General features: G+C 35.8%; 1 protein-coding gene across 1 annotated transcript in view; it reads right to left on the bottom strand.

The window, feature by feature from the left end:
* Positions 1-15,189, bottom strand: part of Vom2r7 (vomeronasal 2 receptor, 7) — a 28,873-nt gene that overhangs the window by 2,483 nt on the left and 11,201 nt on the right. Inside the window, exons 2-5 of the mRNA NM_001099463.1 lie at positions 13,861-14,155; positions 12,757-13,548; positions 11,944-12,159; positions 10,285-10,408 (exon numbers count right to left, since the gene is read on the bottom strand). Coding sequence (NP_001092933.1) covers positions 10,285-10,408; positions 11,944-12,159; positions 12,757-13,548; positions 13,861-14,155 — 1,427 coding nt within the window. The remainder of the gene's footprint in view (positions 1-10,284; positions 10,409-11,943; positions 12,160-12,756; positions 13,549-13,860; positions 14,156-15,189) is intronic.

Below are 15,189 nucleotides of genomic sequence, written 5' to 3'. Positions count from 1 at the left end.
GGTAGAACGCCCACATATACGTGGAAGTTGAACAATGCTCTACTCAACGATAACCTGGTCAATGAAGAAATAAAGAAAGAAATTAAGGACTTCCTAGAATTTAATGAAAATGAAGGTACAATATACCCAAACTTATGGGACACAATGAAAGCTGTGCTTAGAGGAAAACTCTTAGCTCTGTAGAAAGAAACAGGAGAGAGCATATGTCAGCAGCTGGATGGCACACCTAAAAGCTCTAGAACAAAAAGAAGCAAATACACCCAGGAGGAGTAGAAGACAGGAAATAATCAAACTCAGAGCTGAAATCAACCAAGTAGAAACAAATGGGACCATAGAAAGAATCAACAGAACCAAAACTTGGTTCTTTGAGAAAATCAACAAGATAGATAAACCCCTAGCCAGACTAATGAGAGGACACAGAGAGTGTGTCCAAATTAACAAAATCAGAAATGAAAAGGGAGACATGACTACAGATTCAGAGGAAATTAAAAAAACCATCAGATCTTACTATAAAAGCCTATATTCAACAAAACTTGAAAATTTGCCAGAAATGGCCAATTTCCTAGACAGATACCAGGTACTGAAGTTAAATCAGAAACAGATAAACCAGTTAAACAACCCCATAACTCCTAAGGAAATAGAAGCAGTCATTAAAGGTCTATCAACCAAAAAGAGCCCAGGTCCAGACTGGTTTAGTGCAGAATTCTATCAGATCTTCATAGAAGACGTCATACCAATACTATCCAAACAATTCCACAAAATTAAAACAGATGGAGCACTACCGAATTCCTTCTATGAAGCCACAATTACTCTTATACCTAAACCACACAAAGACCCAACAAAGAAAGAGAACTTCAGACCAATTTCCCTTATGAATATCGACACAAAAATACTCAACAAAATTCTGGCAAACCGAATCCAAGAGCACATCAAAACAATCATCCACCATGATCAAGTAGGCTTCATCTCAGGCATGCAGGGATGGTTTAATATATGGAAAACCATCAACATGATACATTATATAAACAAAGTGAAAGAACAAAACCACATGATCATTTCATTAGATGCTGAGAAAGCATTTGACAAAATTCAACACCCCTTCATGATAAAAGTCCTGGAAAGAAGAGGAATTCAAGGCCCATACCTAAACATAGTAAAAGCCATGTACAGCAAACCAGTGGCTAACATTAAACTAAATGGAGAGAAACTTGAAGCAATCCCACTAAAATCAGGGACTAGATAAGGCTGCCCACTCTCTCCCTACTTATTCAATATAGTTCTCGATTCCTAGCCAGAGCAATAAGAAAACAAAAGGAGATCAAGGTGATACAGATTGGAAAAGAAGAAGTCAAAATATCACTATTTGCAGATGATATGATAGTATATTTAAGTGATCCCAAAAGTTTCACCAGAGAACTACTAAAGCTGATAAACAACTTCAGCAAAGAGGCTGGGTATAAAATTAACTCAAATAAATCAGTAGCCTTCCTCTACACAAAAGAGAAACAAGCCAAGAAAGAAATTAGCTAAACAACACCCTTCATAATAGACCCAAATAATATAAAGTACCTCGGTGTGACTGTAACCAAGCAAGTAAAAGATCTGTACAATAAGAACTTCAAGACTCTGAAGAAAGAAATTGCAGAACACCTCAGAAGATGGAAAGATCTCCCATGCTCATGGATTGGCAGGATTAATATAGTAAAAATGGCCATTTTACCAAAAGCAATCTACAGATTCAATGCAATCCCCATCAAAATATCAATCCAATTCTTCAAAGAGTTAGACAGAACAATTTGCAAATTCATCTAGAATAACAAAAAACCCAGGATAGCTAAAACTATCCTCAACAATAAAAGGACTTCTGGGGGAATCATTATCCCTGAACTCAAGCAGTATTACAGAGGAATAGTGATAAAAACTGCATGGTATTGGTACAGAGACAGACAGATAGACGAATGGAACAGAATTGAAGACCCAGAAATGAACCCACACACCTATGGGCACTTGATTTTTGACAAAGGAGCCAAAACCATCCAATGGAAAAAAGATAGCATTTTCAGCAAATGGTGCTGGTTCAACTGGAGGTCAACATGTAGAAGAATGCAGATCGATCCATGCTTATCACCCTGTACAAAGCTTAAGTCCAAGTGGATCAAGGACCTCCACATCAAACCAGATACACTCAAACTAAGAGAAGAAAAACTAGGGCGGCATCTTGAACACATGGGCACTGGAAAAAATTTCCTGAAAAAAACACCAATGGCCTATGCTCTAAGATCAAGAATCGACAAAGGGATCTCATAAAACTGCAAAGCTTCTGTAAGGCAAAGGACACTGTGGTTAGGACAAAATGGCAACCAACAGATTGGGAAAAGATCTTTACCAATCCTACAACAGATAGAAGGCTTATATCCAAAATATACAAAGAACCCAAGAAGTTAGACCACAGGGAGACAAATAACCCTATTAAAAAATGGGGTTCAGAGCTAAACAAAGAATTCACAGCTGAGGAATGCCAAATGGCTGAGAAACACCTAAAGAAATGTTCAACATCTTTAGTCATAAGGGAAATGCAAATCAAAACAACCCTGAGATTTCACCTCACACCAGTGAGAATGGCTAAGATCAAAAACTCACATGACAACAAATGCTGGCGAGGATGCGGAGAAAGAGGAACACTCCTCCATTGTTGGTGGGATTGCAGACTGGTACAACCATTCTGGAAATCAGTCTGGAGGTTCCTCAGAAAATTGGACATTGAACTACCTGAGGATCCAGCTATACCACTTTTAGGCATATACCCAAAAGATGCCCCAACATATAAAAGAGAGACGTGCTCCACTATGTTCATAGCAGCCTTATTTATAATAGCCAGAAGCTGGAAAGAACCCAGATGCCCTTCAACAGAGGAATGGATACAGAAACTGTGGTACATCTACACAATGGAATATTACTCAGCTATCAAAAACAATGCCTTTATGAAATTCATAGATAAATGGTTCGAACTGGAAAATATCATCCTGAGTGAGGTAACCCAATCACAGAAAAACACGCATGGTATGCACTCATTGATAAGTGGCTATTAGCCCAAATGCTTGAATTACCCTAGATGCCTAGAAGAAATGAAACTCAAGACAGATAATCAAAATGTGAATGCTTCACTCCTTCTTTAAAAGGGGGAACAAGAATACCCTTGGCAGGGAATAGAGAGGCAAAGATTAAAACAGACACAGAAGGAACACCCATTCAGAGCCTGCCCCACATGTGGCCCATACATATACAGCCACCCAATTAGACAAGATGGATGAAGCAAAGAAGTGCAGGCCGACAGGAGCTGGATGTAGATCTCTCCTGAGAGACACAGCCAGAATACAGCAAATACAGAGGCGAATGCCAGCAGCAAACCACTGAACTGAGAATAGGACCCCCGTTAAAGGAATCAGAGAAAGAACTGGAAGAGCTTGAAGGGGCTCGAGACCCCTTATGCACAACAATGCCAAGCAACTAGAGCTTCCAGGGACTAAGCCACTACCCAAAGACTATACATGGACTGACCCTGGGCTCTAAACTCATAGGTAGCAATGAATATCCTGGTAAGATCACCAGTGGAAGGGGAAGCCCTTGGTCCTGCTAAGACTGAACCCCCAATGAACGTGATTGTTGTGGGGAGGGTGGCAATGGGGGAAGGTGGGGAGGGGAACACCCAGTAAGAAGGGGAGGGGGAGGGATTAGTGGCATCTTTGCCCGGAAACCGGGAAAGGGAATAACATTCGAAATGCAAATAAGAAATACTCAAGTTAATAAAAAAATATGAAAAAAACTAGAGATTGAATATTCTAAAATACCTCTTAGTCTTGTTATATCTCTACATTATAGATGGCATACACTGTAAATTGTATAAATTCTGTAATCTGAGTTTATAATTTCATATAGTGTTCTATTACATGGAGATAGACAATAGTAATGTAACCTACAGATTTAGGAAATTTAAATATTTAATTACAATAGACAGTAAAGATGCTGGGGAAATCAAATGCAAATTTCCAATTTCTAGCCGTATGAAAATTAGATAGATTTTGATGTAAGTTTCAAGTGCTAGGACTTGAACTTATTAACTATTCAGGCAAATTGTTTAATATTAGCAAGTTAGGGCAGGAAAATTTGTTGTAGTCAAATACTAGATATCCACTTTAGACAATTTAGATGACTTTTTTTAATTTTAGGATCTTTACATTAGCATATAAATCTTCACAGATGTTATAGATACTGAACATGTACATGTGATGCATCTTTCATATCTTTGGCTATTTCTGACTCTTAAGTATCTCCCTGTGTTTATTGTGGGTTTAAATCTTTGCTGTCAGTCAAGTGAAACTGAAAATTACTAAAGTTACCTCAGGTAGGATGATACTTTCCAAAAGACCCAATCAGCAGCTGAAAGAGTCAGATGCCAATATGTGTACCCCACCAAAGAACAGAAGCTGCTGACCTCTCTGTTGAATTAGGGAAAAGCTGGAAGAAGATGAGGAGGAGGACAATACTGTAGGAGGACCAGCAGTGTCAGTTATCTGGACCCCCGAGATCTCTCAGACAATCACCAACCCGGCAGCATATATCAGCTGAGATGTGGCCCCTGAAACATATACAGCAGAGGACACCCGGGTCTGGGTTCAGTCAAAGAAGATGAACCTAATTCTCAAGGGACTGGGGGTCCAAGGAAGTTTAGAGGTCTGTGATGGTATGGGGTGGAGACATATTTGTGGAGACACAAGCAGGGGCAAGGAGGAGATGTGGCATATGGAACAGTTGGAGGGTGGAGCAGGAGGATAATAAAATCTGGAGGGTAAAAGTAAATAATAATATTTAAAATATACTAAACTTTACAAATCTGTGACAAGGCAGGAAGTTTTGAGGATGGGAATATAGAAAATATGACATTGAAGCTGATTATATAACCATATACACTACCTCTGTTACAGTCTACCTACAGAGATTTAAAAAATACAACAGAAACAAAACAAAACAAAACAAAACAAACAAAAAAAACAGAAGAAATGTATGTTGGGTACCTAGAATTTCTGAGCAGTCTCATTAAAGCAATACATAAAATTACATCCAAAAGTATATCTTGCAGCTCCGAGTATTTTTTAATATGTTTTAAAATTATATGATTTTAGGCCATAAACAAAGTCTATCATAAAAAATCTGGTAGTCATCGTTTTAATCCAAGAAGAAAGCTAGTCAATATCCTTGAAATGCGTTCATGGACATCATGCTTTCCTTAGCTCCTCTCTTCTTTATATCTTTATTTGTGTACTCTGCCAGCTTATGTCTAGCATACGCTCATGTCAGTAGTTTCATAGAAATGACAGTTAAATAACACAAAATCTAAGAAACTGCGAACAAAAAGTGTGACTATATTTCAAAAGTTGATTTTGTGACTTTCATAAAAGCACTAGTAATAGTTTCTCATCTATTTTATGACTGACCTTAAATTAAATAGCAAATTTCATTTACTACACATACTACTCCCTTAATTGCAGCCAAAATTACATGTAGGAAGGTAACAGTGGTTCTTTCAAAAGTTATCTCCTTGAGGGGACCAAATTTATTGAATTGAACTGAAATCTATTAAAAATCTGTGTATGGTGAAATGATAAATTTCTATAAAGGAAAATTAGAAGATAGTAGGACTGACAGCTGTCACCCTAGTCACCCAAACCTTTTTATAAAGTTTATCAGTTCAGATTCCGTGTATTTTCATAATACATAATGTATTATCATGTTAAAATTGACAATAAATCTTCATTAATTCTCATTTAAAAGACTTTATCTGTTCATTAAAAATATTTTTACTACTATTTATAATGTAATTATGGTAGGAAAAATAAAACTTACTATAAATTTTATGATTCCATGTCAATACAATAACACTAATTTAAAATATATGTGTGGTTGAGATTCAATAATGGGAGTATTAAATAAATGATAGAAAATATGTTTTCACTTTGATGATGATAAAAATGTGATTCTCTGTGTCTCTCATGTTCTCTGTCTGTCTCCCTATCTTGCTATATCTGTTTATCTCACTCTCTTTCTCTCTCTATCTATATAAATATGAATATATATATGTATAAAATAAAATAAGATATATACATATATTACCTATGTACATATACAAACACATATTGTACATGTATGTACATATACCTCTATAATTTTAATTCATGTGCTAGATATTCATTCCTAAACAATAAAAAGAATTGGCCTAATTGCAGAGATTTTTCATGATGACAATCTCCTCATCAATTTATTCAGTAATATGGTAAGTGGATCATTATTTACAAGAATTATATGAAAAGTTCTGGGCAATAGTTCATCTATCATACACACTAAGTTCTTAATGAGAACAAAAGCACACTACCAGACCTTAATAAAATGTTACTCTCACATTTCAAATAGTGATACAAATTAATCTATAATATTTAAAAATAAAATCTGTAGCATCTACATTCAGCAACAGGAAACAGAAAAGGATATCTAACTAATAATAATGAAAATGTGTATATAAAAGCTATAACTATCAATTGACTCTTGATTAAACTCAGCTAGATATTTTCTAGGTAAAATTTTCAAAAATATTTAAAGGGTTGTGTTGTTATCTGTGTTAGTTATTGTTCTATTCCTCTGTGAACAGAAAATAGCTTATAAAACTATTTAACAGGGGTGTTTCCTTATAGATTTGCACTGTTAGTCCATTTCTGCCATATCAATAAGCATGACAGTATCCATGCAGGGATGACACTTGAGCACTGGATGAATTAAATTCTTTTATTCTGATTTAAAATCAGAAATCAGAAAAAAAAGAATCCAGATTTCATATACACTTTTAAAATTTCAAACTTGCCTCTCATAACATAGCTCCCCCCAAAAGATCTCAAACTCTAATCCTCTCCAAAATTCTCAGTAACAAAATAAAATGTTTCTTAAATTTTATCCAAGAGAAAGCACGAAGCCCTGTAATGTGCAGATAACTAGAATTAATTATTGTTTTCTAGACGTATTAGACATTTGGACTTATGAATTGATAGCCCACGGGAAAATGAATTAGAAAGTTGCAGACTTAAATCAGACCAAACTCCCACATAGAGAGTGTAGGTAGGAATAAAACATAAAAACACACTCCTGGAAAATAAGATATTGGCAATTGTTAGCTCTTTGGAAGAGAGTCAATTTTTATCAGGTATCTCATGGTTGGTTGACTACTTTCAATTGAGATCTACAACAATAAAAGTAGATGAGTATCACAGAAAATTTTAGAAAGTTTAATTGCAAAATATTGAATAGCTAGAAAAGAAGGACTAGATCTGAGAGGATTGAGGGGGCTGCAATGGTCTATATATGCTTGGCTCAGGGAGTGGCACTATTAAGAGGTATGGCTTTATTGGACTAGGTGTGGTACTATACTCATGGGCATTAAGACACTCACCCTAGATGCCTGGAAGGCAGTCTTGTCATTTTTGCTCTCAGAACAAGATGTAGATCTCTCAGCTTGCCTATGCCATGCCTTCCTGGATCTTGCCTTGATATTAATGGACTGAACGTTTGAAATTTTAACCTGGCCACAATTAAATGTTGACGTTTTAAGAGCTGCTGTGGTCATGGTGTGTATTCATAGCAGTAAAACTCTAAGAAGAGGTTGGTACTGGTGTATTGCTATGACAGACCTGAACATGTTTTTTAGAAGAATATGGATTTTGTGGCTTTGGATTTGGACAGCGGAGGAATCCTTTAAGTGGGGTTAAGGGATCTCCTAGTAGGAATATCAAAGTTTTTGTTGCTGAGAGTGATTTGAAATCTGCAGACCTAGTCCAAGATGTTTCAATGGAGAAGAATTTTAGTTGTGACTTAGAGATGATTTTGTGGTATTTTGGTGAAAAAATTTGTATAATTTTTGCTATATTCCAAGGAGACAGCCTGAGGTTATGGTGAAGTGATTTAGATTGCTTTGAAAAAGGAAGTATCAAAAAAACATGGTATAAATTCTGTTGTGTGCTTACTAAAGTTCACTTTTATGAAAAGGTTTTTAATGAAAAGATGCAAAATGAAAGAGGAAAAATAAAAAATATGTGGCTCAAGAATTAAAGGGGCACCAGGAAGTAGATTGGAACTGAATTCTATGTTTCAGGAAATAAGCCAATTAAGAGAGTAGGATTTTGGGGGAAGATCTCACCCAGGTAAATTTAGGCAGGCATAGTGGTTCAAACTATCAAAGTCAGGAGAGAGAGGTAAGCAGATCTCTGAGTTCAAGTCCAGCCTGGTCAAGAGCAATTTCCAAGAAGAGAAAAGCTTAAGAGCAGCCTTGGGGGAAACATCTTTAAACCTAATACTTAGAAATAGGACTGCAGATCTCTGCGTTCAAGGTAAATCTATGGAGGAAGTTTGAGGATAGCCAAGCATAGACTGTGAAGGAGTAGAAAAACAGAAGGCTGGTGGTGATATGATAGAGTAAAGGGGACAAAGTTTAAGTCCCAGGAAACAGCAGAACTCAGCAGCCTTGTATCTCTGACTTTAGAGTCAAGGGACTACTGGAAAAATTTATGCTGGTTACCTGGAACATTGAAATTATCAGTTATTAAGAAGGGCCCAACATCACTGTGGTGAAATCTTGGAAGTATTTTCTTAGAGAATAAGAATGCTAGCGATAGCCAAGGTAGCACCTACAGCTAGAGGTGCACTTGGTAATGCGTAAGAATTGCCCTGGTGATCCTGGCTTTTCAGGTATGTAGGGGTCATGGAGAGCAGCTGAGGTGTGGCACCATGAGAGGCCATTGAAGACCATTGGTGAAGATGAGACCTCAGCTGCAGTTGAAGACCCAAGGTTAAAAGGTCAGGCAAAGAAGCTGAGGCAAGACACCATGAAGAGAACCTCTGAGAGACTATTGGTGAAGCCTACTTGCAGCAGAAAATGCTATATTTGAGATGTCATTACCATGGCATGATCACTGAGAATACCAGGAGCAGTGGTGGAGTGGAGAAAACCAGATCCTAGAGGTTAGAGGATCCAAAGGGCAGAGTTAGAGAAGTGATATAAGTCCTTTGGAGGAGACCAGAAGATCATGTATGGATCCAAGACATTTGATTAAGAAGCTGTGAAGTTGAAGTTGACTTGGAGACTCTAAGGTATTAAAGAAGTCAGAGCTGTGGGATACTTGCCAAGGAAAGTTGCTAACAGTGTGTGGTCCCAGCCCAGAGGATAAAAGTTTGTATATTCAAGAAAGATGAAAAAGGAGTTTTCAGCTAGTTTGCTGTCTTTCTTTGGGGATTGCAGTTCAGAGATTAGATGAAACTTAGATAGGTCTTTGAACTTTGGAGTTTTAACATTGTTGAGACTGCTATAGACTATGGGAACTATGGAAGACAGACAAGATACTTTTATTATTATGTTTAGCTGGGTATGTCCCTGTAGAGTAGACTTAAGTTTGAACATGAATAGGGAGCCATGGAGTGGAGTGTGATGATTTGTATGTGCTTGGCCCAAGGAGTGGCACTATTAAGAGGTATGACCTTGTTGGTGTAGGTGTGTCAAGTGGACATGGGCTTTAAGATCCTGCTGTCTGGAAGGCAGTCTTCTGTTTGCCTTCAGAACAAGATGTAGAATTCTCAGACCTCCAACACCATTCTTGCCTAGATGCTGCCATGCTCTCACCTTGATAATGGACTGAACCTCTTAATCTGTAAGCTAGCCACAATTAAATATCATTCTTTTAATAGTAGATGTGGTCATGGTACCTGTTCACTGGATCAAACCCTTTAGTTAAGAAGGAGTGAATATGATCAAAACACATTGTACAAAATTATTGAACAACTAAAAATTGAGAGAAAATATATTTTGAAAAATGAGTTTGAGATAATCACTAATATAAAGATGTGAATCTGAGTGTTAAAAGTTATTTAAATATAACTGGAAAACCTATATTAATACTTTGTCATTACGTGCTAAATGGTACCATCAAATAAAACATACTGTGAACTACACTGAAAATATTTATTTTTTTTCTCCCAGGATCAATTTGGCAATGAACTAAAAATATAAATCACGTATGATATTTAATGGCTATGGTGGGCCATTTCAAAGAGATCCTGAAGAATTATGACATTTAAATTCCTAAACAAAGTGAAAATATTTATTTTTGATTTGAATTTAGACAATTTCATTGGCTAGATCATTATGGAGTTCTGTGAAGAAATGAGAAAGATTTCAGTAAATCCTGCATTTACCTGTCTCATTAGAAATCTCATTGTCTGCACAGGGAGTGCAATTGTAACAGCAGATGGCCTTGCCCTCCAGGGTTACTTTTCTGAATCCAGGCATACAACTCTTACTACATACAGACTGAGGGATCTAAGAAAAATTAAAGAAATGTTATCTAAATCTTAGTGTTTTATCAAAAGTCATCACAAATAGAATTTTTGAATGTTATACAATCATTTCCCAAGTATTCTTGTAAATACAGAGGATTTTTAGAAAGATTATACCCTGGAGAAACAAATGTGCTTAAAGATTTATCAGATAATTATTACCGGAGTGTTGGAGAATTTGTACCCGTAATGAGGAATGGGCAAGTTTGAGAAACGTAGGTGATAGGGAATATAATATAAAAGACAAATCCTGAGTGATACAATCTTTGTACTTTCTGACTAATGCATTGATCACACTTACTTCCATCATGACTGAGGATCTGCTCTGTCAATTTGATAGGATCTAGATTCGATATAGAAACAGATATGTGTATTTCTAGGAAAAATATATAGATAAATTTATAAGTTGAAAAGGGACACTTAAATTTTGATGATGTCTCAGAATGAATGTATAGAAGGTAGAAGAAAGCACCATTATTCATGCATTTCTGAATTCATTGTATATATATATATATATATATATATATATATATATATATATATATATATATATACATCTTCATAATTTGGATATTATATATTTCCAAATATAATGCACACACCCTGAAATTGTTTATGTATAGATTTGTAGGAGATATGCAAGCCAGAAGATTCTCCACATGCACCCGATATAGGTCTCCTTATACTAGAGGTTGAAAAAAGCTAGCCCAATTGTTCATGGGATAGACATTCTTTAAGCAAGATTGTCAATGGACCTATTGAAAATATATGAACAGTTAAGGGATGCTAACAGGGATCTTATATGGTATTTTGAATACCATAGGGGCTAAAGTATTTGAGTGTTTATTTCCATATTTGTGGCACCATTTGGAACGTAAATTAAACTTTTGAAGATACAGACTTGCTGGAGAAAATTTTTTCAATGTGGTTGGAATCGAAACATTTTAATTTTCTCCTCAGTTCTAGGTTTCTCATTCTTCTTACTGTAAATATGGATGTATAGAAACATTATCATTCTGGTTCTTGAGAGTGTCTTCATGACTAACCCTTGGTGTGATGCTTCTATCTATAACAGGATTTTATATTTTTGGATCATAACTAAAAATAAACCATTTTTCCATGAATCACCTTTGGAAATGTTGTTTGATCCTACAATAAAAAGTAAATTTTATATTGTTTCATGTTATTAATCTGGAATGAAAATATTTCTGAAACACATTGACCCAAGGCACATTTGAGAGCTGGAAATATCCTCTTCCAATGTGTTCCTAATATTTGACAGGTAGAGACTAAATAATATTCATATGAATGAATACTGTGGGTCTTATTTAACACTAAATATTACCACTAATCTGAAACAAAGAATGAAAACATACAATACTCTAGTACAACCATTGTGGTATTTTGTATTGGTAATCAAAGAGTAATGGACCTTAAGTCAGAAAACAAGTATCATATCTTGAGAAATTAAAATTTTATTAACACAAGCTTAAAGTATTGATTTAATACATGACTCACCTCTGAAAATCTTTCTGCCCATTGTATCATAGGTTCAGATAAGGACAACTGTTGGCCCTCAGGAGCATTTCCTGAAAAGGATCCTATTTTCACTTTACGACCAAGACCCTTTGGTAAATTCCAAAGGTTAAAAATGTCATATTCTGCATTTAATTTCTTTCTCCCACCTAAACTCATATTGTCTCTCTTATCAATGTCCTTTAGGAAAATGTTTAGCTAAAAGAGATTCATAAATTTATATTAAACTGTATCTAGGAGACTGAAATGAACATATAGCTTTGAATGTGTCTTATTTATCTTAAAGTATGATGTAAATGTCAAATTAATGAAGCGTCTAATAATGTTAAATGAATGAATGACTGATTTGTGGGATACCATACTAGCCAGACCCATTTGCTTCCAGATTATCTACAAAGATCAACTATCTAAAATGAAGTTGCTGACTTCTAAAAGGGAATTGTTTAGGTGTGCAATCATTCTAATTGATTCACTTACCTATCTACTCATTTATTGCTGTTATAAAAATTTACAGAAAAATTATTGATTTTTAATTGCAACTTTTAGCATGAGAATATTGTATATCTAGATATTGATGACATGACAATCCTAATACCATAATCCTCCTGTACTCTTTTATCCCATTTATCACAAACACACACTGGAAACTGTCTTGACCTTGAAATGAGTTTCGAAATACAAAAATTCCCAAGATTATGGACAATATGAATATAATTTTATAATACCCAACTTTCTGTAATTGCAAATCTCACATATAAAGGTGCTGATGACACAATATAGTAGAGTGGCTATTACCTGCCAGGGGAAGAAGGTCATCACTTCCCCATTTTCCTGTGGTTGTATTTCTACTTGTTGAAGAGTCATCTGATGGAGACTGTGAGCCACAGCATACACAGCATTGTAGATAGTGTTGCTTTCTTCACTGATTGCCATGTCCAATATATGACTAGGTAATACATCCAGAGACGCGTTGGATTGACAGTTAGCCAGTAGTTGACAGTCAATATCAGAAAATGAGCACTTGAAGAACAAATGCCATAACTTAGGAAGGTAAATATCTTCTGGATATTTGTAAGGATTAACTGTTTGAATAAACTTAGTAAGTTCAAAACTCTCTTTAAAATGGTGTGTAAAAATAAGGCTACCATGAAATGAGTCAAGCATGAAATAATCAGCATAATCAGTAATATGAGGTTCAATGTTCATGACCCAGACTTTCCACGTCAACAGTCTTTGCCCAATATTTCGCATTATACCTGTGATGGAATCAATGTCACTATAAATAATTATGACATTTGTCTCATCCATATTTTCCCAGAATTTGTTAAAATACTTAGTCCATGTGAATGGGATTATTTTCACAAAAGCTATGCAGACTCCTTTTTTCTCCATATTTTCTCTGAACTCTGATAAAATTTTGTTTCCTTTGTGGTCATCTGGAAGGATGATACCAACCCAGGACCACCTAAAATGAACCATCAAAGATACAATGCCTTGTGAAAGAGATGTATACTTAGGGGTCATCTGATACAGAGAAGAATATTGACCACGATCACTCAAAATGGGATCATAAGGTCCAAAAGAAAGCTGAACCAAGTAAGAAGAAGAATATTAACATTGAGCAAAATTACATTCCTGAAGCAACAAATGACAACAGGGAAAAAAGTTAGTTTTATCTCAATTTTAAAGAAAAATTACATTTACATAATTTACAGAAATTTCTACCCAGCCTCTCAGTTTCAAGGGCCTGATTTTAAGAGAAATCTTGATTCACATTAAAGTGTTTTGGAACTTCCTTTGATGTTGAAAAAATTTTAAAACTCTTCTTGTATTTTTAAAAACACCTATAATATGAACAAAGAGACCTTACTCCCAGGTCCACACTCCAAATTCTCTTACCTGTGGAAATTTAAAGAGTTGAAGTAATGTTCCAATTTGGGCAGATGCTGTCCATGATGTCCCTGTAAGTGCAGCAGTAAAAACTCTTTTGTTACAATTGTAATTTGGTAAAATCTTTTTCTGTCCTTGACCTGTGATCCAAATACAAGCATTCATAAGGGTTTCTTTCTCAGTGAATCTGATATTGTAGAAATCAAATCCAAGAGATATATTAGGTAAAAGATTGGGGTTCCCATTTATCTCCTCAATGGCCAATACCAAAGCCAGAATATACTGGTAGTTCTTAAAATTATACCTGTATAAATGACAAAATAACACCAAATACAAAAGGAATGCAACATGGGACACATATCAAATATTGTAAATTTTATACTACATCTTTGTTTCCATAAATTATGCAGTTTAACTTTTTCACCATGTATACGTGGAACTAGACTGTGTAAATATGTTAATATTTGGCAAGATCATTAAATATTATTACACAATGACTATATTTCCTCAAAACATACTTTATTTATAATCTATTAGATTATACTACAAATATCAGTCTACCTATTATGAATCACTTTCTCACAAAATTACAGATCTCCTAATATGTTAATCTTGACCTTCTGAGATGTCTAATTATGATAATTCATCATACATTATTAAACTAATCAGATTTTAGAAACAATATGTTTATTAAATAATATTACAAATGAAATACATTTCTTATAGGTAATAGTTACCATAACTCTGATATTATTTTTCTAACTACGGCATTCTGAAATTGCTAGTGGATAATAAATGAGCTTAGAACTTACTCCATATAATTACTGGATTATAAGCATTAACTCACATTCTTTTTTAAAATATTACTTCAGGAGCGGCAGTCCCAATCTCGTGCTCCCTGCCTCCAGCTCACAGCTCCCAAAACCCGCCCAGACAGGTGGGCACTCCTGAGTGCAGAGCAGAAGAGACCACCAACACTGCCCACCCCTGCCCACATCCCTGGCCCAAGAGGAAACTGTATACGGCCTCTGGGTTCCCGTAGATAAGGGCACAGGAGCAGCAGGTCCGCTGCGTCTGAGACACCGCCAGAACCTGAAGGGACCGACCAGATAAACAGTTCTCTGCACAAAATCCCATTGGAGGGAGAGCTAAACCTTCAGAGAGGCAGACATGCCTGGGAAACCAGAAGAGACTACACTTTACCCACATCTCTGACCCCAGAGGAAAACGCCAAATGCCATCTGGGACTCTGGTGCAAAGGGGCTCCCGGAAAGGGCAGCACAGGTCCTTCTGGTGGCCTTGCAGAGAGCTCACAAGCAACAGCCCACGAGCAAACTT

The sequence above is a fragment of the Rattus norvegicus genome, chromosome 1 (assembly GCF_036323735.1).
Source record: "Rattus norvegicus strain BN/NHsdMcwi chromosome 1, GRCr8, whole genome shotgun sequence".
Lineage (NCBI taxonomy): Eukaryota > Metazoa > Chordata > Mammalia > Rodentia > Muridae > Rattus > Rattus norvegicus.
This window is presented reverse-complemented; position numbering and strand designations above follow the sequence as displayed.